Consider the following 22,293-nt stretch of genomic DNA (forward strand, 5'->3'; position numbering starts at 1 on the left):
ACACCGACCACAACACCTACTACAACCCCCACTACGACACCTACGACAACACCAACGACAACGCCGACAACAACACCAACTACAACACCTACAACAACGCCGACAACACCGACCACAACACCTACTACAACACCAACGAAAACACCAAGTACAACGCCGACAACAACACCAACGACAACACCTACAACAACACCGACCACAACACCTTCTACAACACCGACCACACCTACTACGACTCCCATGACAACACCGACCACAACACCTACTACAACCCCCACCACAACACCTACAACAACACCAACTACAGCGCCGACAACAACACCAACTACAACACCTACAACAACACCGACCACAACACCTACTACAACACCAACGACAACGCCGACAACAACACCAACTACAACACCTACAACAACGCCGACAACAACGCCAACTACAACACCGACCACAACACCTACTACAACTCCCACGACAACACCTACAACAACACCAACGACAACACCAACTACAACGCCGACAACAACACCAACTACAACACCTACAACAACGCCGACAACAACGCCAACTACAACACCTACAACAACGCCGACAACAACGCCAACTACAACACCGACCACAACACCTACTACAACTCCCACGACAACACCTACGACAACACCGACCACAACACCTACTACAACCCCTACGACAACACCTACAACAACACCAACGACAACACCTACTACAACCCCCACCACAACACCTACGACAACAACAACGACAACACCAACGACAACGCCGACAACAACACCAACTACAACACCTACAACAACGCCAACTACAACCCCCAACACAATACCTACGACAACACCAACGACAACGCCGACAACAACACCAACTACCACACCTACAACAACGCCGACAACAACACCAACTACAACACCTACAACAACACCGACCACAACACCTACTACAACCTCCACCACAACACCTACGACAACACCAACGACAACGCCGACAACAACACCAACTACAACACCTACAACAACGCCGACTACAACTCCGACCACAACACCTACTACAACCCCTACGACAACACCTACAACAACACCAACGACAACACCTACTACAACCCCCACCACAACACCTACGACAACACCAACGACAATGCCGACAACAACACCAACTACAACACCTACAACAACGCCAACTACTACCCCCACCACAACACCTACGACAACACCAACGACAACACCAACGCCGACAACAACACCAACTACAACACCTACAACAACGCCGACTACAACTCCGACCACAACACCTACTACAACCCCTACGACAACACCTACAACAACACCGACCACAACACCTACTACAACCCCCACCACAACACCTACGACAACACCAACGACAACACCAACGACAACGCCGACAACAACACCAACTACAACACCTACAACAACGCCGACTACAACTCCGACCACAACGCCTACTACAACCCCTACGACAACACCTACAACAACACCGACCACAACACCTACTACAACCCCCACCACAACACCTACGACAACACCAACGACAACGCCGACAACAACGACAACTACAACACCGACCACAACACCTACTACAACTCCCACGACAACACCTACGACAACACCGACCACAACACCTACTACAACTCCCACGACAACACCTACGACAACACCGACCACAACACCTACTACAACTCCCACGACAACACCTACGACAACACCGACCACAACACCTACTACAACACCTACGACAACACCAACGACAACACCAACGCCGACAACAACACCAACTACAACACCTACAACAACGCCGACTACAACTCCGACCACAACACCTACTACAACCCCTACGACAACACCTACAACAACACCGACCACAACACCTACTACAACCCCCACCACAACACCTACGACAACACCAACGACAACACCAACGACAACGCCGACAACAACACCAACTACAACACCTACAACAACGCCGACTACAACTCCGACCACAACGCCTACTACAACCCCTACGACAACACCTACAACAACACCGACCACAACACCTACTACAACCCCCACCACAACACCTACGACAACACCAACGACAACGCCGACAACAACGACAACTACAACACCGACCACAACACCTACTACAACTCCCACGACAACACCTACGACAACACCGACCACAACACCTACTACAACTCCCACGACAACACCTACGACAACACCGACCACAACACCTACTACAACACCTACGACAACACCGACCACAACACCTACTACAACACCTACGACAACACCAACGACAACACCAACGACAACGCCGACAACAACACCAACTACAACACCTACAACAACACCGACCACAACACCTACTACAACCTCCACCACAACACCTACGACAACACCAACGACAACGCCGACAACAACACCAACTACAACACCTACAACAACGCCGACTACAACTCCGACCACAACACCTACTACAACCCCTACGACAACACCTACAACAACACCAACGACAACACCTACTACAACCCCCACCACAACACCTACGACAACACCAACGACAATGCCGACAACAACACCAACTACAACACCTACAACAACGCCAACTACTACCCCCACCACAACACCTACGACAACACCAACGACAACACCAACGCCGACAACAACACCAACTACAACACCTACAACAACGCCGACTACAACTCCGACCACAACACCTACTACAACCCCTACGACAACACCTACAACAACACCGACCACAACACCTACTACAACCCCCACCACAACACCTACGACAACACCAACGACAACACCAACGACAACGCCGACAACAACACCAACTACAACACCTACAACAACGCCGACTACAACTCCGACCACAACGCCTACTACAACCCCTACGACAACACCTACAACAACACCGACCACAACACCTACTACAACCCCCACCACAACACCTACGACAACACCAACGACAACGCCGACAACAACGACAACTACAACACCGACCACAACACCTACTACAACTCCCACGACAACACCTACGACAACACCGACCACAACACCTACTACAACTCCCACGACAACACCTACGACAACACCGACCACAACACCTACTACAACTCCCACGACAACACCTACGACAACACCGACCACAACACCTACTACAACACCTACGACAACACCAACGACAACACCAACGCCGACAACAACACCAACTACAACACCTACAACAACGCCGACTACAACTCCGACCACAACACCTACTACAACCCCTACGACAACACCTACAACAACACCGACCACAACACCTACTACAACCCCCACCACAACACCTACGACAACACCAACGACAACACCAACGACAACGCCGACAACAACACCAACTACAACACCTACAACAACGCCGACTACAACTCCGACCACAACGCCTACTACAACCCCTACGACAACACCTACAACAACACCGACCACAACACCTACTACAACCCCCACCACAACACCTACGACAACACCAACGACAACGCCGACAACAACGACAACTACAACACCGACCACAACACCTACTACAACTCCCACGACAACACCTACGACAACACCGACCACAACACCTACTACAACTCCCACGACAACACCTACGACAACACCGACCACAACACCTACTACAACACCTACGACAACACCGACCACAACACCTACTACAACACCTACGACAACACCAACGACAACACCAACGACAACGCCGACAACAACACCAACTACAACACCTACAACAACGCCGACTACAACTCTGACCACAACACCTACTACAACCCCTACGACAACACCTACAACAACACCAACGACAACACCTACTACAACCCCCACCACAACACCTACGACAACACCAACGACAACACCAACGACAACGCCGACAACAACACCAACTACAACACCTACAACAACACCGACCACAACACCTACTACAACCTCCACCACAACACCTACGACAACACCAACGACAACACCAACGACAACAACACCAACTACAACACCTACAACAACGCCGACTACAACTCCGACCACAACACCTACTACAACCCCTACGACAACACCTACAACAACACCAACGACAACACCTACTACAACCCCCACCACAACACCTACGACAACACCAACGACAACACCAACGACAACGCCGACAACAACACCAACTACAACACCTACAACAACGCCGACAACAACGCCAACTACAACACCCACCACAACACCTACGACAACACCAACGACAACACCAACGACAACGCCGACAACAACGACAACTACAACACCGACCACAACACCTACTACAACTCCCACGACAACACCTACAACAACACAAACGACAACACCAACTACAACGCCGACAACAACACCAACTACAACACCTACAACAACGCCGACAACAACGCCAACTACAACACCGACCACAACACCTACTACAACTCCCACCACAACACCGACAACAACACCAACGACAACACCAACGACAACACCAACTGCAACACCGACCACACCTACTACAACTCCCACGACAACACCTACAACAACACCGACCACAATACCTACTACAACTCCCACGACAACACCTACGACAACACCGACCACAACACCTACTACATCTCCCACGACAACACCTACAACAACACCGACCACAACACCTACTACAACCCCCACCACAACACCTACAACAACACCAACGACAACACCAACTACAATGCCGACAACAACACCAACTACAACACCTACAACAACACCGACCACAACACCTACTACAACCTCCACCACAACACCTACGACAACACCAACGACAACGCCGACAACAACACCAACTACAACACCTACAACAACGCCGACTACAACTCCGACCACAACACCTACTACAACCCCTACGACAACACCTACAACAACACCAACGACAACACCTACTACAACCCCCACCACAACACCTACGACAACACCAACGACAACACCAACGACAACGCCGACAACAACACCAACTACAACACCTACAACAACGCCAACTACAACCCCCACCACAACACCTACGACAACACCAACGACAACACCAACGCCGACAACAACACCAACTACAACACCTACAACAACGCCGACTACAACTCCGACCACAACACCTACTACAACCCCTACGACAACACCTACAACAACACCGACCACAACACCTACTACAACCCCCACCACAACACCTACGACAACACCAACGACAACACCAACGACAACGCCGACAACAACACCAACTACAACACCTACAACAACGCCGACAACAACGCCAACTACAACACCCACCACAACACCTACGACAACACCAACGACAACGCCGACAACAACACCAACTACAACACCTACAACAACGCCGACAACAACGCCAACTACAACACCCACCACAACACCTACGACAACACCAACGACAACACCAACGACAACGCCGACAACAACACCAACTACAACACCTACAACAACGCCGACAACAACACCTACTACAACCCCTACGACAACACCTACAACAACACCGACCACAACACCTACTACAACCCCCACCACAACACCTACGACAACACCAACGACAACACCAACGACAACGCCGACAACAACACCAACTACAACACCAACTACAACACCTACAACAACGCCGACTACAACTCCGACCACAACACCTACTACAACCCCTACGACAACACCTACAACAACACCGACCACAACACCTACTACAACCCCCACCACAACACTTACGACAACACCAACGACAACACCAACTACAACGCCGACAACAACGACAACTACAACACCGACCACAACACCTACTAAAACTCCGACGACAACACCTACGACAACACCGACCACAACACCTACTACAACTCCCACCACAACACTGACAACAACACCAACGACAACACCAACTGCAACACCGACCACACCTACTACAACTCCCACGACAACACCTACAACAACACCGACCACAACACCTACTACAACTCCCACGACAACAGCTACGACAACACCGACCACAACACCTACTACAACTCCCACGACAACACCTACAACAACACCGACCACAACACCTACTACAACTCCCACGACAACACCTACGACAACACCGACCACAACACCTACTACAACCCCCACCACAACACCTACAACAACACCAACGACAACACCAAATACAATGCCGACAACAACACCAACTACAACACCTACAACACCGACCACAACACCTACTACAACCTCCACCACAACACCTACGACAACACCAACGACAACGCCGACAACAACACCAACTACAACACCTACAACAACGCCGACTACAACTCCGACCACAACACCTACTACAACCCCTACGACAACACCTACAACAACACCAACGACACCACCTACTACAACCCCCACCACAACACCTACGACAACACCAACGACAACACCAACGACAACACCAACGACAACGCCGACAACAACACCAACTACAACACCTACAACAACGCCAACTACAACCCCCACCACAACACCTACGACAACACCAACGAAAACACCAACGCCGACAACAACACCAACTACAACACCTACAACAACGCCGACTACAACTCCGACCACAACACCTACTACAACCCGTACGACAACACCTACAACAACACCAACGACAACGCTGACAACAACACCAACTACAACACCTACAACAACGCCGACAACAACACCAACTACAACACCTACAATAACGCCGACAACAACGCCGACTACAACTCCGACCACAACACCTACTACAACCCCTACGACAACACCGACAACAACACCAACGACAACACCTACTACAACCCCCACCACAACACCTACAACAACACCTACAACAACGCCGACAACAACGCCAACTACAACACCAACTACAACACCTAGAACAACGCTGACCACAACACCTACTACAACCCCCACCACAACACCTACGACAACACCAACGACAACAACACCAAATACAACACCTACAACAACGCCGACAACAACTCCGACCACAACACCTACTACAACCCCTACGACAACACCTACAACAACACCAACGACAACGCCGACAACAACACCAACGACAACACCTGCAACAACGCCGATAACAACACCGACCACAACTTCGACCACAACACCTACTACAACCCCTACGACAACACCTACAACAACACCAACGACAACGCCGACAACAACACCAACGACAACACCTACAACAACGCCGTCAACAACACCAACGACAACACCTACAACAACACCTACTACAACCCCTACGACAACACCTACAACAACACCAACGACAACGCCGACAACAACACCAACTACAACACCTACAACAACGCCGACAACAACACCAACTACAACACCTGCAACAACGCCGATAACAACACCGACCACAACTCCGACCACAACACCTACTACAACCCCTACGACAACACCTACAACAACACCAACGACAACGCCGACAACAACACCAACTACAACACCGACAACAACGCCGACAACAACACCAACTACAACACCTTCAACAACACCGACTACAACTCCGACCACAACACCTACTACAACCCCTACGACAACACCAACGACAACACCTACTACAACCCTCACCACAACACCTACGACAACACCAACGACAACGCCGACAACAACACCAACTACAACACCTACAACGCCGACAACAATGCCAACTACAACACCGACCACAACACCTACGACAACTCCCACGACAACACCTACAACACCGACCACAACACCTACTACAACCCCCACCACAACACCGACAACAACACCAATGACAACACCAACTACAACGCCAACAACAGCACCAACTACAACACCTACAACAACGTCGACCTCAACACCTACTACAACCCTCACCACAACACCTATGACAACACCAACCACAACACCAACGACAACGCCGACAACAACACCAACTACAACACCTACAACAACGCCGACAACAATGCCGACTACAACTCCGACCACAACACCTACTACAACCCGTACGACAACACCTACAACAACACCAACGACAACACCTACTACAACCCCCACCGCTACCACTGAAGCGACAACGGCTGCCCCAGCACCTACCACTGAAGCGGCGACAACAGTTACCACTGAAGCGACAACTGCAGTATCAACAACAACTGGTGCAACAACTGCAGCAGCAACAACAGCAACAACAACTACTGTTACTACCACAACAACAACTGAAGCTCCCCAACGAATTGTGACTCTTGCTGCAGTTGTGGAAGAACCATTCGTAGAAGAACTCACAAATAGAAACAGTGAGCAGTTTAGGAGCCTGGAGATAAGAGTGGTGACAGTGGTGGGTACAGTGTCACAATTATTTGTTTCAATGTGTACTAAGTGAGTTCTTAGTTGTTTTTTATTTAATTTGAAAATAACTTTATTCATATTTTTTTACTTTCCACAGTGCGATATCATCTACAGTGCTCGATTTGGGGTGCTTTTTATCCGCACTTTTATCATCAGGTTTACGTAAGTTTTTACATTTTGAGAATCAAATTGACTTTTGGTCATTAATATTAATATATAAAGCTCATATTAATAAAGACAAAAGAGAAACAATTACACATGTAAAACTTATCAATGTTAATTGAGATATGTATTTCTTTTATGCAGGCAAGCTGGCACTAGAACACGAATGGTTAACACTGAAGCAGAGGTCGGGGTTGAGTTCAACCAAACTTCGACACTTGAAGAAATTCCACAGGCTGATGTTGTTGCAGAAACCTTACAGGATGCTGTGTCCAGTCCCAACAGTTCATTTTCTGCCTTCAATCTAACAGTTGAAGCCAACTCTGTCCAAGTAATTCGTAAGTAAACAGTGGCCACAAGAAATTCATTAAAAAGGTTATTTATCTCTGGCTGTGTCATGTACGTGTTTGATGGTGAACAATCCTGTTGTCTCAATGAATAATACATTAGTCATTACTTAGTCTAAATCAATGATCCCTAAGGCATTGTCTCTCCTTACACCACGTTGCGTTTAGAGTTATTTCTCTTTCCTTTCTTAATCCTTTGACAAATTGCTGGGATGACAAATACTATACAATCATTAATACAATTATGTCCACTGTGACAAACATCAGTAACAGTACCATAACTGTGACTTATTGTACATAAACATACACTCTATTGTTATGTACAGTATATGTCTGTTTAAAAGAAACTGGCTAACAGAAACTTTAAAAAAAAATTTTTTTTACATCGTTTCATTTGTTTACAGGCACAGCAAATTCCACAACTGCAGCCCCCACTTTAAATTCAATGACTTCTGCAATCCTATCTGCAACAACTACAGCAACAAATGCTGCAACTACAGCTACCAACACTGCAACCACAGCAACAAATGCTGCAACTACAGCTACCAACGCTGCAACCACAGCAACAAATGCTGCAACTACAGCTACCAACGCTGCAACCACAGCAACAAATGCTGCAACACCAGTAACAACTGCCGAGGCGGTAACAACGAGGCAGTTGATTTTCCGATCTGCTGGGGAGACATTTACAAATGACTTGCAGAATTCATTATCTGCAGCGTTTATAAATCGAGCTGCACTGTTAAAGTCAACAGTAAGTATTTTTCTTGAAGTGAAACCATACACCAAGTATAGTCATTCTAATCAAGTTTAAACACAACATTATATTGTGACAGTATTTCTGCAATTAGCCATATTTTCTTTTCATTCGTGTAGTCATCCCTTTTCAACGCAAAGACATCCAATTTAAAATTTCCAATCCAAATGTTATGGAGTAAGATTGTATAGTGTGAACTAAAGAAAACTTCAGCAAACTTATTTTCAATTGTAAAACAAAGTATAAACAAATGTTTGCAACACATATCCATTTTAAAATCTGGTTGGATGCTGGAGAAACTTATTGCTTGTGGTGACTTCTTAAAGATGAAATAATGCATTATCTTTCAATAGAGAGTTTATAGGACACATTCAATATGTGGTAAAGTGGAAATTGGATGAATAGGAAATGCATCAGTGTTATTACATAGTGAAAATGAAATACTATAATTATAGTGGGTAATTGGGAAGTGAAGATGCACAAGCCATTAGACTGTAGCATATGCTGTATACTTACTTATTGTTTTTATTTCTGCAGCTTGAACCTTTCTACCAAACAACATTTTCTTCATTCCGCTCATTGACAGTGATTTCGTTCAGGTAATTTGTTTATGATTATACTGATATAGTCTTTTGCTATATTGACCATATACAGTCATATAATTAAAACAATGTTTTTTGTAATTCCTTTTGCAGCAATGGATCAATCATCAACAACATGAACCTTAGATTTGCATCTACATCTGTTCCTGACAACACTCAGATCGCAAACGTTTTGGTCAATGCAGCTTCCAACATCACCGCCTTCAACATTGACACCAACTCTATTTTTGTGGATGGCACACGTAAGCAATGTTGGATGTTATCCTTATCAAAAATCTATAACATCACACAACTGTTTGTTAAAGCAATGCCTTGTTTCTTTTTTTCAACATTTGCAGAAGTGTCGGGTGGAGTAAGCCACAACATCAGTCTCATCACTGCATCCTGCTTGGTGCTGCTCTCATGGCTAATGTCGCACTAGCATTAACGACTGTGCTTATGTCCACGTGACATCCCATTAAAAACCGGCTGCTGTCACTGGCATGAACAAGGACTCCTGATGAACTGCAATCTAATATGACTCAGAGAGAACTTCTCGATAAGTTAGGTTTACTACACAAGTTGATTATAAAAGATGACTGCAAATCTACTGAGCCTTAATTGCTCAGAGTTTTGCTGGAACTCTCTTTGACGTTCCATAAATGAATCTACGAAGTCAATTTTCATATTTAAATGTGTTTATAGTACATGTGTATTCTGTGACTAAATAATAAATAATAATAATAATAATAATAAAAGACATACTACACTGTATATATACTAATGATAATGCTAATAAGTATTTGCCATCTGAAGCAGGTACAAACAATGTGTATTCTAATAAACTGAAGATGATTCTATTAAAAGTACTGAAGATATGTACAGAACCAAGGGCTGATTCTATTCTTTTTTTTACTTTCACAATCTGCTATTCCCACTGAGGTCAGTGAATCAGGTTTGGTCAGGAAGAAAACATCAGGACATACAGTTGGCCCTTAAAGGTATTTGGACAGTTGATATGTCAGCAAACCTTAAGCAATTTACAAGATAGATAAATAGATAGATAGTTACTTTATTAATCCCGCAAGGGGACATTTTTTAATTAAGTGAATTGTTGGTATGTAGAGAAACACATCCTTACTTGCAGGATTGACCTTATATGTTCTCTATAAATTACCATGGAAGTGATTTGCTTAAAGCAACTTCAACAAGGGCAAAACAACACAAAGTGAGCTCAGTGAAAAGATCACGCTCTGTTTGTTTGCACCAAGAAAAACTCTCAACAGCTCAGTAAAAACTCAAACCCACATCCTCCACAGTTTGGTGTCTTGTCAAAAAGTTAAAAAATGACAAACCCCAACAACAAATTCAACCCCATGAATATGAGTAAAATCAAGAAAAACAGGAAAGAAACAGCAGCAAAGATAACTTCAGAGATCAATGAGGATTACCACATAGCTCAGTATCTATTGGGTTAAGGTTTGGTCTCTGACTGGGCCACTCGAAAGGGCAGCTGTTCAAGTTATTTACTTGGATGTTTCAGCTCATTTCCCTGCTACATCTTAAAAAAACTGGAATAGTAAAATTCTTTCTTGATGACCATTTTCAGTATTTTCCCTAATGGTTTATTCAAAGACATTAAATGCAGCTGAGAAGGTACTCATGAAATCATCTAATTTTCATAAACAAACTGGACTTTATGATTGGTAAATACAATTTTCCCCAAATACATACTTTTGGAAACATTGATGTATCCTACATATTCATTTGACATTGGTGATTATTAAATGTAATCCGTATGTTATAAATAAAGTACAAATGTATCAGAAATGTCATGAAAGTTGTAGCTTAACATAATGCTATCTCTGTTTTCTCGATGGAAGTGCCATTGAATATATAGTTGTATGGAGACGTTTCAACATCCCTCAGAAAGTGACACATGTTGATTTTAGAAGTGAAACAAAATAAATACAACCACTGCAGCAAACAGACATAAAAAAAAGAGCTTTTTCAAAGATTAACACACTGTTAATTATTATTTTTTGGAACTTTTCTGAAATTGTGAACCAAACAAATATTGTGGTATATTTTAAAGTCTGAGCACTCGACTGTCAGTCAGGACTGAGGAAACAGCTGCCTTCAGTTCTCGGTTTAGGAGTTTTCACCCACTCTTCCTTGCAGATCACTTCAAGTTCTGAGATATTTTTAGGCAATCATCCTCCAGCACGTTTAAGATCTATCCAATGTTCAAGCCAGTGGACCGAGGGCCAAGTTACTTTTAATGTATAGTTTTAAATACTCTCTGGCTTATTCTGGTGTGATCAGTTATGTTTGTTATAGGTATTTAAGTATTAGTTAAGTTTTTATTTCTCTGTAAATAAAGAGGGAAAGAGATGTGTATCAAAGTAAACAGCATGGTAAGTAAACCCAGGACATTTTTGTAAACTAAACATGCTTGAAATAGTCACTTGCAGTGGTACATCAGGTAAAATACTAAAAACAGCAGCTTTATCAAGATAGAGGAAAACATATTCCTGAGCACAGTGTGAAAAGCCTTTATTCCCTTTTAACAGTACTGTTTGATGGACTGATTATCTTAGATGTGGTGTCCTCAGAACCTGCAATTTGAATTGTACCTGTGTGGTGCAGTCTGAAACCCAGCTGCTGTGTCCTCTCGGGGTCACTGTTTCTGAGGCTTAACTTAAACCCAGTGCGGACTGCTTTAACTGACAGCCATATTATGATGTGTTTAAGGGCAGATTCATACAGTCCATAACTTATTCAGACACATTCATTTCTGAACACCATGTGTTGTTTTGGAAACACTATATGAATATAATAAGACACACACATATATATATATATATATACATCATATACATATAAACATCTGACAAATGTAACAACTGTTAATTAATGTACTGTTACATGTTTAGTGCCAATGTCAATGTCCATTTTCCAGAAATGCACTGTCACACCAATTCTCACCAGTTTCACTGTAAGCTGATGATGTACTGTATATTTGACAGATTTGTGGAACTGCAGTACAATTAAAGGAACAAAATACACTCCATAATGTCCTGTCTGAAAATTCACTGACTTCCCTTAAGTTTACAGACATTTCCATCATAAATCCAACAACGAAGAACTCTGTAGATTCACAGGTTATCCTCTGTGCCATTCACAGACACTTCTGTCCATCCTTAAACTGATATGTCGGTAAATTTACAGCATATCCTCAGTAACATTTGCTAAAATTTTCTTCACCCCTGAAAATTCTCAAAACTTATTTAACATAAAACACCTCACTTTTAAAAGTGTTTTTGTTGTTGTTGTTGTTTTTTATCACACAAGTGTGACATGTTTTTCCAATTCTGAGATTTTGTGAAACTTTGACTGAGTAACCAATGTGTGTATTGGCTGCCCGGCCTGTTGCATTTTTAGCACCTGATGGGGGTTCTTGCTCCAACAATGCAACGTGCTTTGAAAAATAAATACAGAAATTCCTTTCATATTAACTTGGTAGGTTGAGCTGTGTTTTTATGGACTTTTATGCTGATATTGTGTGACACAAACTTTTAGAACAATACTAGTTCATTGACGAGTCAACTACAAGTGTAAGCAAAACATGTCCTTTCAAGTTTATGTTTTCAAAGAGTGGATAAGATTTCTGGTTTAATGGGATCCATTAGTGAAACTAAATTCATTGACAATGTTTAATCAAGTCATGAGGTCTATTTCTTTTTCTTGCTTCTTCAGACTTTCAATCTTTTTCTGAGAATATGGTAACACAAAGGGATATTCTGATTGCATTGCAACTAGCTGCTGGTCACACAGAAATGAGCATCTCGATAAATCACAGAAATCTTCAACTTTAACCTATAACATCAACGTTAAGCTTTAAAATCTTCACTGCCAGAGAATCTGAGAGGGCTTTGACATTCAAATGTTTTTGCATTACAAACAAATAAGGCCTTTGTGTGGTAGCTGTTAGATAGAAATATTTGTTTATCCTGACTTAACATAAAAGAAGGTTTCACCACTAGTTCACATAACAAGGAGTATGCTTTCAAACTGAGCTAGAGAACTGACCGACTGACAGACTGCATTTTTGTTCATCAAGTTTTGCAAAATTTCTGAAAAATCTATCTTGCCTTTTTTTTGTGTTCCAAAATGTAAAGACTTTAGTAAATGTGGAATGTCACATATGATGAGAGGATTGTGGTGTGAATGAGACGAAACTTAAACTCAAATTTGAAAAAAACAAAACAACTATACCAAATTAAAGGGTGAACTTCATAGCTTTTCTTCTTCTATTTTCATTTTGGGTGAGTACATTTGTTCACTTTTGTACATGCATATACACTGCATCATCTGCTTTCATGTCAATATAATGAAGGTAATTCATTTGTGTTGCTGAACATTCTGAACATATTAAGATTGCTGTTTGTATTTTGTCAGAATGCCACATCAGTGGAAATGTATGTTTAAAACAAAAACTGTCACAAAGGGAAAGTTGTATTTGATCAAAGTTTGGTCAAAATAGTAAGCTTTTTTTCAGAGTTCAGATTTTTATGAATTTGTCTCAGCAGTGGTGTAATCAACACAAAAAAGGGGAGGTTGTCATTTGCAGATTAAATCATCTGCCGCGTAATCAAGACTAAATACTGTGAATTAAGTAGTTTAAAAATATAGAACCAAACAATTCACATCACAATGTGATTGTTGTAAATACTTTTTCTTTGAAGATTTCTTTAAAAGTTATGCTCACAAGGATTTCAATATTAACATTAAAAAGAAAGAAATGCTGCTACTATCTGTAATGTAAAAGTGTTTCACATGCTACTTTGGTGAGTAAATCTCTGTATTGTTTGATGTTACAGATTCAAAGTGAGAGAGAATGGGTGTTGGATGGATTATACGTATTTTCCTGATTCTAACAGGTAAGATGACTGAGAATGTGATTGTTTTTTTAAATGGCTTGAAGAAAACAACATAAAAACGTCAGAAGCCATTTACAGCAATTGTATCACAATTTCTTGCTGAAGACAGGAGGCAGGCTATGTTATAATTGTTCATTTTAATTTTGTTACAAAGTTTGGTTGCTGTAAATTGAATCCATTAAGCTAGTGAAGCCAAAATGTCAAATTCACAACATTTTGATGTACTCTGTGCAAAAATGTAATCCTTCAGCTTAAAAAAAAATGCAGGCAGACCAGCTCAGCACCCAGACTCTTTTATTCCGAAGCCATGCTGTTGTAATATGTGCAGAGTATAGTTTGGCATTGTCTTGCTGAATTAAACAAGCTCTTCCTGAAAATGTTTTTGTCTGGATGGCAGCATATGTTGGTCCAAAACCTGTATCATTTAGCAATAATAGTTCCTTCTAAGATGTGCAAGCTACCCCTGCCATGTACACTAATGCATCCCTATAACAGATGCTGGTGTTTGAGCTGTGCACTGATAACAAGCTGGATGAGCCCTCTCCTCTTTAGTCTGAAGGATGCGGCATCCATGATTTCCAAAAAGAAACACAAATTTTGATTTGTCAGACCACAGGACAGTTTTCCGCTTCGCCTCAGACCATCTTAAATGAGCTTGGGGCCTGAAAAACTGCTGTGTTTCGGGAGCATGTCGATATACAGTATGCGTTCTTTGCATGGTAGTTTTTACCAGCATTTGTGGATGCAGCAACGAACTCTTTTTTTTTTTTTTTTACAGACAATGGTTTTCAGAAGTGTTCCTGAGCATATGCAGTGATTTCTCCAAACATGTCTGTTTTTAATGCAGCGCTGCCTGCGGGCCCGAAGATCACGGCCATTCAATATTGGTTTTCGGCCTTTTCCCTTGCCTGCAGAGGTTTCTCTGGATTCTCTGAATCTTTTAATGATTTTATATACCATAGATGATCAAATCTTCAAATTCTTTGCAATTTTATGTTGAGGAACAATATTCTTGATTGTTGCACCATTTGTCCATGCAGTTTTTCACAGAGTGGTGAAGCCCTCCACATCTTCATTGCTGAGAGACTCTGGGATGCTATTTTTATTCCCAATAATGTTACTAATCTGTTGTGAATTTACATAATTAGTTGTGAGATGTTCAAGTAGGTGTTTCTTTTAGCGTTACACAACTTTTCCAGTATTCATGTTTCCCATGTCCTAACTCATTTGAAATGTGTTGCTGCCATCAAATTCAAAGAAGAATTCATAAAACAAAATAATTTCAAAGTTTCAAGATTTGATGTGTTGTCTTTGGTCTATTTTCAATTAGATATGGGTTTACATGATTTGAAAATCATCGCATTCTGTTTTTATTCACATTTTAACAGTGTACCAACTTTTTGGGAAATGAGGTTGTAATATCAACAATTTATTTGTGTTTATTTGTGTATTTATTTGTTGTCAATAGTTGCAAAAAATACAGAATCTACACAAGATTTAACTACAACCACATATGACCATATGACCACAACAACTGTGGCAAGGACGACACCTGCTTCAACAACAACCACTGTGGAAACAACAGTACCTGCTCCAACAACAACCCTTTCAGCAACTATGGCACCTGCTCTTACAACAAATTCTGAAGCAACTGCAACACCTGCTCTTGCAACAAATTCTGAGGCAACTGCAACACCTGCTCTTCCAACTAATTCTGAGGCAACGATGACACCGACAATGACAACCGCAGCAGCAATGACACCTGTTCCAACAATAACCACTGCAGCAACATCGACCCCTGTTCTGACAACCACAACTTTGGCAACTACGACAACTGTTCCCACAACAAATACTGCAGCAAAATCACCTGTTCCCAATACTTTTGCTCCTAAAGTTGTTTACGTTGTCAGAGTAGACATGCAAGGAGAACAATTTACCCCAGAACTCACCAACCAGAGCAGCAGTCAATTCAAAGGACTTGAACAACGAGTTGAAAAGACGGTGAGTGAAATTTCAAAATGAATTTTAATTTTGATGGCCTCTGTTTGCCAGAATGCTTTAGTTGAGAGACAAATCAGAAAATATTATAACTTCTGTTTAATTTCACGGGAAAAAAATGCTGGAAAGTGTTTGAAGGTCTCAAATTTGTTTTCTTTTTGCAGTTCAATGAAATATGCAGAGGGAAATTTGGTTCTCGGTTTAACCATATGTTTGTGAAAGTCTTCAGGTAAAAAAAAAAATTCAAACAGTGGTACATGGATTTCTATCTTTACCCTGTATTACAGTCTTAAAATGTATTACCTCCCATGTTGATAGTTTAGTGTCACATATTTTAATAAAGCAGAAAAAACACATGCCATCATTAACTGACATTTGTCTCTTTGGCTTTTATGATACAGGAGTGTTCCAGACCAAACACAAGTAACTCAAGCAGAGGTGGGGGTCGTGTTTAATCGGATGACACCCGTATCACAAGTCCAACAGGAGAATGATGTTGCTCAAACCTTAGTAGAAGCTGTGCGTAATACCAACAACAATTTTAGCATCAGCATTAATCCTGACACCATTAAAGTAGTTGCTTGTAAGTATTTAAAAATGGAAACTAAGTCTTTTTGACATCAAACAAGAACAAATACATTCTTTTGGTTTGAACAAATATAATATAAACTCATTCTTTTAAAAATGTTTAATAGCAGGTACAACTGCTGCACCTACGACTGCCACAACTTCTGCTTCTACCACTACACCTGCTACTGTAGTTGCCACATTCAGATCGGTTCAAGACACGTTCACAAGTGACTTACTGAACTCATCATCTGCGGCTTTCACAATTCGAACTTCATTGATAAAGAGACAGGTGGGTCTCATCTTTTCAACTTTTCAAAGTCAAATGTTTTAAATAGAAGTGACAGAAAAAGGCATTTAGTTTGTATGAAAATGAACTATCCGTTACAAAAATGATGTTTAACAAGGAAAAGGAACTCAAACAACCAAAACAACAGTTGAAAAAAAAATAAACACTGCCCAGAAAATACAACAGATGAAACCTAATATTTCTGTAATAATAAACAGCTCATCTATTCTTTTTAAATCCTGCACTGGCACACGTCAGCACAACTCACCTCATTAAAATGTGTTTAAATACAATATGTTTTCTGTTTCTGCAGCTTGAACCGTTCTTCCAAAAGGAGTTCCCTTCCTTCATTTCCTTGAACGTGGAATCATTCAGGTAATTTGGTTTAGATTTAACTTGTAACAATTTAAGAGTACTTTCAAACATGTGTTTTTTATTTTGTCTGTTTACAGAAATGGGTCAATCATCAACACCATGAGCCTTAAGTTTGCGAGCACATCTGTGCCTGGAAACACAAAGGTTGTCAATGCATTGATCACTGCAGCTTTAAAGGTCAGTGGCTTTGACATTGAAAGCAGCTCCATCAGCATCAATGGCACATGTAAGTAATACTGAGAGCTACGTGATCAAAAATGTCAAAAGCTGGACATTTAGTAGTTCCACAAAGCCTCCCTCCCACCCCTTGTTCTCTTCTTATTTACAGCTTCGAGTGGAGTAAACCACGAGCTCAGTCTCATCACTGCATCCTGTCTGGTGCTGTTGTCATGGGTACTGTCCAGAGAGCAATAGCATCTTTGCAACCACTGGTCTTTATCGTCAGCAAAAATCCAAGAATTATAATGATCTGATATAGCTTTAGAAGAGGTCATTATCAAGTTAAATTATACACTTTAATGATGGTAGATTAGTAATGTCTGAATAAATTAAACACATTTCCGTGTTGTTTACTGTACCATCCAGGACATGGTCAAACCTTACATCCCAGCCCGCTCCCTCCGCTCTGCGTCGGCCAATCGGCTTGTTGCTCCCTCACTGCGAGCTAAACACTCTAGAAAATCACGACTGTTTGCTGTCCTGGCTCCTAAATGGTGGAATGACATCAGGACAGTGGAAACTCTGTACATCTTCCGCTGCAAACTAAAAACACACCTCTTCCGACTTTACCTTGATTAGGTAGCACTCTCGTAGCACTTAAAATGGCCCTTACTTTTAGCATTTTGTAGTTTGGCTTTCTTGAAGAAATTATATTTTCTTGATTCTTATTGTTCTGGGTTTTGTACCCTCACGGTTGAAATGCACTTATTGTAAGTCGCTTTGGATAAAAGCATCTGCCAAATGAAATGTAATGTAAAATCACTCTCACCCTCATTTGAATGCAGTGGATTTAGACTTTTAGATGCTCGTCAAGCTGTATTTTTACTCTAACAGATGACAGTTTTTTTCATTTAAAAATGCTGATTTACTTTGCACTTAAACATGTGATCCTTTCAGTAGTTAACATAAGTAAAATGAATGTTTTGCTTTCATTTCATGATATTGCATAAAATAGTGTTGCAGCTGCACAGAGTGCATATTATAAGGTTGTAAGTGTTTTAAATTAAATTAAGCATTGAGCTTATAGAGGATTGGACACTCCAAAACTGACCCAGTACATAGAGCTTTATATAATCATGCTTGGCATTTTTCTGTGAGATATATTGTAGTTTGTATTGTCAAAAACGTACGATGATCAGAATAAAAAAATCTTTGAAGCGGTTAAACCGTCTCTTGTATGATACTTCTCCAACTCTGCTGTGGAAAGACAAAGGACATTTTCAGCCTTTTTTTTCCTGGTTAATCAGGTTTGTTCAGACAGAGAGGCCAGAGACCGACTCAGTTTATTTTAGGCACAGGATTCTTATTTATTTAAATGACGTCTGAGAGATGCATTTTTCTTATATGCTCTCAACCTCAGTTTAACCATCATCATCAGCACCAGCATCTACCAACGTCAGTGTTTTTCCGTGATGTCTTGGAGTTACCACAGTAACAATGATGTTTACTATAAAAGCATATATGTGATAACTGGCTCATGTATAGATCTACTTTACTGTCCAGTAACTCTCATACAATACTTTTGACAACATATTTCAGACATGACATATTAAGGTTTGATGTTTTGGTTGAACCTGTCACACAGGAAATGTGGTGCCACAAGTGCATGATGTGTTGACGTGAACTTTACAAGATTTTTATCTTTTTTAATGTTAAGTAAATGAAACCATCTGTGTTATCTGATTCATCATGAGACTATCAGGCATTTCTTTTGTTACACCTACCAACTCAGTGAATACATGACTCGAGTTGTACATACTTTAGTGTCTGCATGGAACAGAACTCACCTGGTTATTCACATGTGATTTAGTGAGAGCATATGAACCACAAACTCGGAGTGCGTGTCTGTGTGGATGTATTTGTGAAATCTGAGTCGGGACAATTCATTTATTTATATTAAGTGTTTGTTTTAGATTAGTTTAACAATTCAGCAGAAACTGTGACACGATTCTAAGCAAAACTTACGATCGTACTTCAGAAAAAAGCAACACTGCTGACAATTTCCTCATCTTAAATGTTTGAAACCAGTGTGTTGTCTGAAGGCAAGATAAAGATGGTTCTGGGAATATTTTTTACCGTTTTGTTGATCTCGTTTTTGATCCTGTCCCTTTGTGTTCTTGACTTAGCTTGGTCTATGTTCTGTCTGCCTGGGGTGTTTTGTCAGGGTTGTCTGTATTTATTTGCAATTGGATTTGGCAATGATACCATATTGAACATTGCTTTATAGATTTGCACATCCCTGTTGTTCTAATTCAATATTTCAAACAAATTGTAACTATAATTTACCAAACAAAATCAGTTTTTAAGGGATGAGAAAGGTCCTTCCCTTTTAAAAGGGACTTAAAAAGGATCAAATTGTATTTGACAAAGTCTCCAGATACCTTGTAAAAAGTGGCTAAATTGGAAGTAAAATAAGTGCAGTTTTTTCTCTTTGCAAAGATTGTACAAACAAAGTTTACAGCAGAAGTTTGGGAACAGGTGTATTTAAAGTCACGGATTGAATGCATGCATCTTGTATCATAGAGATCCGGACACACTGCAGCAAATGTCTCACTGATCTCTGCTGGTTGAAAATCAGCCTTGCCGATCACAGCCAGAATCACAGCTGGGTGTGGTGACATTTCCCCTTTGTTGTGCTCACAAAAACACCTGTCAGAGATTCAGGTGAATTGGACACACTCTGATATGTACCTGCTAGAAAAACAAAAGATCACAGTGAGAGGGACAGACATTTTTACTGTATTGATGTTCCTGTTGTTTCAAAACATTGAAATGTATTTCATAAGGGATATTTATAGCATTTATTAGGCCAGTGTTTGTTTGTAATTAGTTTACCCAACGCATTGTTTTCTTGACTTTTTCAGCATTTTTAAAAACGTTTTTCCTTACTTTGCTCTCCTGTTTTGGAAACATGTTTACACATCCGTTTTACGAATTGATGTGCATTTTCATCATGGGGGAAAAAAAACAACACAAACTTATTCAACAAGAAATCTGATTATATTTAATAGATTCCGACTTTAAACACAAGAAGCAGTTCTATCCCTAAATGCATTGTAGCTGTGACTGTTGGTTAATCTACAGAGAAAGTGTTCATTTCCCACTTGTTCACACACCCTCTTTCTGCGCTCTGACTGTAGGAGTCGCCACAAGCCTACCCACAAGGTAACGCTTCATGATGAGCCTATAACTCATCATGAATTCATGCATGACTTATGCAATACTTCATCCATTCATATTCCATTCAATTAACTTTATTCAGGACCTCGTGCTTTAACAACTCATTCATTAAAGCATGAAGTAAGGTGAGTGTATTAACATTAATTAAGATTTATTAAGCATGGTCATTATATATTATTTGCAAAAACTTGGATCCCTGGACCAAATTCAACCGACTAAAGCAGAGCCCTGAAGTGAATAAAGTACAGATATCGAACTCGAAAATGACTTAGTTAATGTTAAAGTCACCAATTACACAATTACTTGAGTAAGTTTTAAAGTAGGCTACTTGATCATTACTGTAGGCTACTTAGCATAAGTATTGAAAGTATTTTTTTTTGTTATTCAATGTACTCGAGTATTGGAAGTAAAAGTAAATGCTTTCGTTAAAAAAACAGTCAAAGTTTTGAGAAATGTGAAGTTAATTCTTATCGTATCAAAAGTAAAAAGACATG

General features: G+C 41.2%; 1 protein-coding gene across 1 annotated transcript; it reads left to right on the forward strand.

Annotated features, from left to right (window-relative positions):
* Window positions 1-240: 240 nt before the first annotated feature.
* On the forward strand, window positions 241-11,119 carry LOC138195738 (probable serine/threonine-protein kinase clkA). The gene is made up of 8 exons (XM_069145365.1): window positions 241-306; window positions 6,933-8,370; window positions 8,479-8,543; window positions 8,688-8,881; window positions 9,295-9,644; window positions 10,185-10,246; window positions 10,343-10,491; window positions 10,588-11,119. The coding sequence occupies exons 1-2, from the start codon at window positions 241-243 to the stop codon at window positions 8,103-8,105; spliced, it is 1,239 nt and encodes a 412-aa protein (XP_069001466.1). The 3' UTR covers window positions 8,106-8,370; window positions 8,479-8,543; window positions 8,688-8,881; window positions 9,295-9,644; window positions 10,185-10,246; window positions 10,343-10,491; window positions 10,588-11,119.
* Window positions 11,120-22,293: the final 11,174 nt, after the last annotated feature.

Source organism: Embiotoca jacksoni, unplaced genomic scaffold (genome assembly GCF_022577435.1).
Source record: "Embiotoca jacksoni isolate LCO1_2020_lvr unplaced genomic scaffold, fEmbJac1.0.p SCAF_123, whole genome shotgun sequence".
In the NCBI taxonomy this organism is placed as follows: domain Eukaryota; kingdom Metazoa; phylum Chordata; class Actinopteri; family Embiotocidae; genus Embiotoca; species Embiotoca jacksoni.